The sequence below is a fragment of the Asparagus officinalis genome, chromosome 10, assembly GCF_001876935.1.
Source record: "Asparagus officinalis chromosome 10, Aspof.V1, whole genome shotgun sequence".
In the NCBI taxonomy this organism is placed as follows: Eukaryota; Viridiplantae; Streptophyta; class Magnoliopsida; order Asparagales; family Asparagaceae; genus Asparagus; species Asparagus officinalis.
In genome coordinates, this window is record NC_033803.1 from 51,205,997 (window position 1) to 51,212,306 (window position 6,310).

At 37.8% G+C, this 6,310-nt stretch overlaps 1 protein-coding gene across 1 annotated transcript; it reads right to left on the reverse strand.

The window, feature by feature from the left end:
- Positions 722–3,180, reverse strand: LOC109824911. Its single transcript, XM_020391541.1, has 7 exons — positions 2,538–3,180; positions 2,252–2,446; positions 1,872–2,146; positions 1,462–1,769; positions 1,289–1,376; positions 1,103–1,195; positions 722–1,020 (listed from the first exon to the last, which is right to left on the reverse strand). The coding sequence occupies exons 1-4, from the start codon at positions 3,012–3,014 to the stop codon at positions 1,493–1,495; spliced, it is 1,224 nt and encodes a 407-aa protein (XP_020247130.1). The 5' UTR covers positions 3,015–3,180; the 3' UTR covers positions 722–1,020; positions 1,103–1,195; positions 1,289–1,376; positions 1,462–1,492.

Genomic DNA, 6,310 nt, shown 5'->3' on the forward strand with positions numbered 1-6,310 from the left:
CACTTCTCGAGTTAGTTCTACTACGGGCTGGCGTTATTTCTAGCACAAGTGTTTGCTCTGGTGGCCATGTTAGCCCTACCCTCACGTTTGTTAGTTCTAGCTGCCCTCCTGTTAGTTCTATCCCTTCTCGAGTTAGTTCTACTACGGGCTGACGTTATTTCTAGCACAAGTGTTTGCTCTGGTGGCCATGTTAGCCCTACCCTCACGCTTGTTAGTTCTAGCTGCCCTCCTGTTAGTTCTATCCCTTCTCGAGTTAGTTCTACTGCTGGCTGGCGTTATTTCTATCACAAGTTTTTGCTCTGGTGGCTATGTTAGCCCTAGCTTACTTCTCATTTAACATGAAAATACTTACAACACACAACAACAACGTAGTTGTCTGTAAATGTACACGCAAAACAATTAACAACATATTAACAACATGAACATACTTACAACATTGAATACACAACAAAAACCTTGGAGAAAATTAAAATAATATTTACAAAAAAGGTGAATCGCGTGCATACAAAAGAGCAGCACAAAACCTTGCTCTATATTTTGCACAATCTCCTTTTGAAATTGTTATCGACCGTTTTTCGACAATGCTGTTAATGAATTCAATCATAAAGATCACGCAATCTAACGTTCTGCATTTAAGGGAAAAATATTACAATATTGAAAATGACTATGAAACATAAAAATGAACAATTAAATTAGAAATGCATGAAACACTTACGATCCTTGTTGTGGCACGACAACTGACACAAGACCATGATGCTCCAATTTCCCCAATCCCCAATTACTCTCAATGAAACTCATAAACTTATTTATAAATTTCACAGCATCGGCGGTATAAATGGGGGAGTTGATTGAGGAGTAGTGATAGAATTTTGTCTCCTCTCTCACTAACTCTACCAGGTGCCAATGTCCGGAGCTAACAATCGGGATCAGAATTCTTTCACACTCCAAGAACTTCTGCTGAGAAACATTTTCATTCATTCGTTTTGCCACCATTTCAAGATTTCCTTCCAGAAATGCTTGCTAAAAGATGCAATAATATCAACATTGTGGGATAACATAATAATAATATCCACCAATTAGTGAAAAAAAAAGATATACTTACTGCAAGCCAAGGTCTTGTGACATGTATCTTTCGATCATAACTATTAGTTGTTTCAATCTTGTTACAAAGCCGAATAACAAATGCATCGATCACCTACAAAAATTACCATGAATGAATAAAATAGTTAATATAAATTATTTTATATACAACATCAAACAATCAATAACACAATTGTTTAGAACCTACATCGTCACTGAGTTCACCTCCCGTTAATAGTATATAAGCATCTAAGCGAGATACGCTTGCTTCGGCACACTTCCAAATGTACGTATCACTATATGCAAGTACATTGTGAGAAAATTGCTACTAGAATTAAGTAAATTCAAAGATTATTATTAGAATAAGTCAGTAACAGTTACCTGTTCATTCTCGATTGTAGAAAGTCTTCAATTAATTTGTTCTCATAATCAAACGCCAGTGCCTTACCTGGATAGTCTCTAGATGTAGGTATGAAGCCTTCTTCATTTTTGTACTTTTTTTCCCATCAGGACTATCCAATATCTGGATGACACGTCTCTTCTTTGTGCCTTCCTTTGGTTGATCTAGAGGCATATAAGGTGAAGTAACAGAGGGTCCATCCTTCCTCTCCCTCTTTCCGACAGCCCGTTTGATAGATGGCGTTTCTCTGTTATTCTCATTACCACCTTCATCTTTTTGAGAAACATCTCTATAGAGTCGAGAAGGCATATAATTAACAAAGAGTTACACAAGAATTATATGGAAAATATAAAAATTAAAATTGCAAGAAAATTTAAAAAACTAAACTCACCGAGCATCTTCTAAAATTCTCACGTCTCTTGCGCTCATCACAAAGTCATCACATAAATCGGCTTCCCCAGTTCCTTCCAAATTCTCATATTCCTTAGCTTCCATATCCTCTTTGATTTTTTTTTCTTCAGTTACATTTCCGTCATCCTCTTTCTCCTTGGTTTTTTTTTGGCATCTAGCACTACGCTCTTCTAATTCTCGTAATTCTGTAGTGAGCTCATTCAACTCGTACGTCTTCTCCGCAATTAAGAAAATTAATTCAGCTTTCCTTGATTCCTATTTGACAAAAAAAGCTAGTATTAGTACGTATACTATAGTTGCAAACATAGATACTAACAAAAGGGACATAAAATAATGAACTATTAGAGCAACGATATGTACAAATACTATTGGCGATGCCGTATGAATAAGAGGAGTATTCTCTTGGCCATTATCCGTAACCAACTTCGGGACTCTATATAATTTGTTCATAGTAGTCCTCCTCCACTTTCCAGTACTCTTCACACAAAAGAGCGGCGGTAACCTTTCAATATCTGAAGTGTACTCTAATTCCCCTACTTTTTCATAAAACCAAACCTACAAAAAAGAAACTACACATTAGCATGTGCATAAACAATAATCATTATCAAAATGAAAAGATATACAAATTAATATTCATGTAACTCACCAGTAAAACGGAGGAAAAACCACCCATGTACCCGGCATTTGAGCGCTGACCTAATTCCCGCATACTAAGAGACTTCTTTGATTTACTCATCTCTTTGCAAAGAAGAGTGAACACCGCATGGCACCAATTATATTTATGCAAAGTTGATAACTGCTCCGCATATCTAAACGCCCACAAGGGACATGTCTTACATGTCCGCGGGCATAATATGAAGCCGATAATGAAAGCCACAATAAGTTTCACACATATTATAGGGTCTTCATTAATCATATCTACAATCATCTCGGCCATTCTATCGCGCTTCCCCGAAATCACCGCCTTCTTTTCCTCATCGGCTTTCTTATAATTCTTTACAAAATAGGTGTAGATTGTATTAGCCGCTGCCCCACTCATTTTTATCGGAATTCCCTCCTTTGGCAATCCGGTAATTCGGTGAATATCATCTATACCGAACACACAATTTTTATTCCCAATCATGAATGAGCATTTATCAGGATTAAAATTTTGAATCAAGCAATCAATTGCTATTTGCTCATTGCTCAAGGACCTGGGTATATTGAGAAAGCTGTGAAAAGGTGTCGTCTGTAGGGCTTTTATGTGTCTTTCATCTAATTTTATTCGCTTATCAATTAAATCTCGAAAATAACACAAATTGGCCGAAATTCTCAAGTGTGTTATCTTAGCCCTGCAAGAAAATTATAATTCAGAAAGAGTTAAAAATTAAATATATCATGGCAAATTACTTACGAAGTTGGAGGATTATTGCATTTAGAAGAGGAAGGCTTTGATTTTGAAGAATTCGAAGACGTCGACTCTTTCAATTTGTTCGAAGCCATGAGGGCAGACGTCGAGGGCTTAGTCGAGCTCCGGAGGCGGCGATGAACCTGAGGGCTGAGCTCGAATGCCGTCGGAGGCGTGGCTGATGACGAGGGGTGAGTTCGATGGCGAGGAGGAGTAGACGGCGCTGACCCGGCGGCGACGCTCAGCGGCGGCGATCTCGGGAGCTGGAGAGGAGGAGGGGAGGTGATGGCTAGGGCAAGGGGACGGCGGCGACGCTGAACGGGGACGTCGAGGGCTTGGCCGATCTTGGGCGGCGGCGATTTCGGTCGCTGGAGAGGAGGAGGTGGGAGGTGATGGCGCGATCTGAGCGGGAAATAAGAGAGAAGGGTAGGGATTTTGGGGGGAAGGGATTTTCAGCGAAGGGCTCAGATCTCTTTATTGGGTTTATAATAAACCGCCCAGATCGCGCATCCTCAGAGCCGGCCTACGGAGTCACCGCAGATTCACTTTTTCCTATATATATATATAGATTTGTACCTACTTTATATGGATGGTGGGGATTGTCCACATAGGCGACAAGGAGAGAAATCCTCTCCTATGATACAGATACCTCATTAATCTCTCATATAATATAACGTAAGGAGAGAGAGTGGTGGGTTGTTGGGGATTTGTACCGTACTTTATATGGATGGTGGGGATTGCGGCCACATTCAGGCCGACAAGGAGAGAAATCCTCCTAATGAACAATGAATACCCCCATTAATCTACTATATAATATACTATAATAATATAATATATATATAATATATACTATATATATATATATATAATATATATATATATAATATTATATATATATATATATATATATATATATATATATATATATATATATATATGAGAAGAATATGGTATGCTTGGTACCAACGCACAAATTTTGTGCTTGGTAGTGAGGTGGCACAATTCCTTCCACTCACTCAAATGAAGGACCACATTCATATGGGTTGAGAGGAGGCATGAGGATATGCAAACCATTTGAATGAGTAGAGCAGATTATGCCACATCACTACCAAGCATAACTTTTGTGCTTGCTACCAAGCATATCCATTTCTCTCTCATATAATATATATAATTATATATATATTATATATATAATATATATATATATATATATATAGAATGGTTTATTCGAGTGTAATGTAATGGAAGCTTCACGCTTCCACTCATATGCATGAACTGTCTTAATCCGTGTGATGTACATGACTACTTTCAGGCTCCGGAGTTGCTTTGTTGGGCCACAACCTACACTTTTGGACTTCCCTCTTTCCCTGACACAGACCTTATCATAGTATGAGCTAAAAACCATAAAGAGACTTGTTTAAAAATCCTAAAATGATACTTCTAATCTCACATTGAATGGCCCTGAACACTGATAGGATGCAGATATCAGTTGCGGATTCAGAATTTTTGTAAAGTGGTGTCATCATAAAATTAATAATTAAAATTTTTAAAAATTAAATTATGTTATACTTAAAAAATGTACATGATTTTATAGTCAGTATGGATACTATGAATCTTTTTAGCCAGTGCTTAAGGTAATAAGTGATGTAAAATGCAAAAAAAAAAAAATCATACAAATAGAATAGCTTGACAACTTATCATTGTTTTAAATGGGTAATAAGTAGGGCATAAATTATAAAATTATGGATCTTACAAAATATCTAATAACTTACCATGGTTGAGGTTTGAAATGGTAAATTGTCAACTATATGTTTTAGGTGTGAAATGGTAAGTTTTTACTACATGTTTGAGGTATGAAATGGTATAAATTAATGAAAGTTAACAAGCGGTATTAAATCTATTTCTGCCTTGAAGTTAATAATTTACCTCACTTATTACCTAAAAAAACTTCACAATTATCAATCATAATCGGAGGAAGTGGTGTCACGTGGAATTTTAATAGGTGGTATGAAATCTATTTCAATCTTGAAGTTAATATTCCATTTCACTTATTACGTAAAAAATACTTCATAATTATCGGTCATGCTTAGAGGAAGTGGTGTCGCGTGACACCATTTTCTTCTATGTAGATCCGCCAATATATGGCGGATACTCCGTTAAATTTGTAGACCCCTCTCTTTCTCTCCCTCCCTCCCTATCGTGGACACTATATCCCAGTGAGAGCGCCATAGTAATAAGACCCATAGCACATAAGCCTTATGGAATCCAAGGGACAGCTGCATAAAGACATAGGAAGCAGCCATCATACGCCATAATGGATGTCCAGGACGGTTGTACTGTACCACTTGCCTTAAAACCCAAGAGAGATGTATGTGACATCCTTTGTATTTGAGCATAGAAAAATTAACATCATTATTGCAAACAACTGCTGACCTCAACTGCAGGAAAACCTCAAACCCTAATTAATCCAATTAGCATTTTCCCCTCTCTGCTCAGTTCAGTCCCAAGGATCCTTCATCCAGGGGGTGCGGAGATGGCATCCGATTATCAGAAGAGGTTCAAAGTCCGAGTCAAGAGAAGAAATCAACCAGTTGTACTCTCTCCTCAACTCAACTAGAACTCCTGTATTTCAAGACCCAGATAAAATTTTTTGGTCACTCCAATCCTCTAAACTGTTCTCAGTGAAGTCATGCTACAACTTTCTCAACCTTGATGGAACCAAATTTCATCTATTCAACTTCATATGGAAATCTCCTATCCCTCATAAGGTAAAAATTTTCTTCTGGATCCTCAGTCAGCAGAAACTTCACACAAGGGATGTCTTATCCAAAAAGGGGTGGACTGGAGATACCATCTGTCCCTTATGCAACATGTCCAATGAGTCTCACGATCATCTCTTCATTCATTGCCAAGTTACTAGAGAGGTTTGGTCATTGATCACTCCGCTCCACACCTCAGACAAGTGGCCTAACAACATGTATTCCCTTCTCTCTGGGTCTCTTGATAAATCCATAGACCATCGATTAAGGATA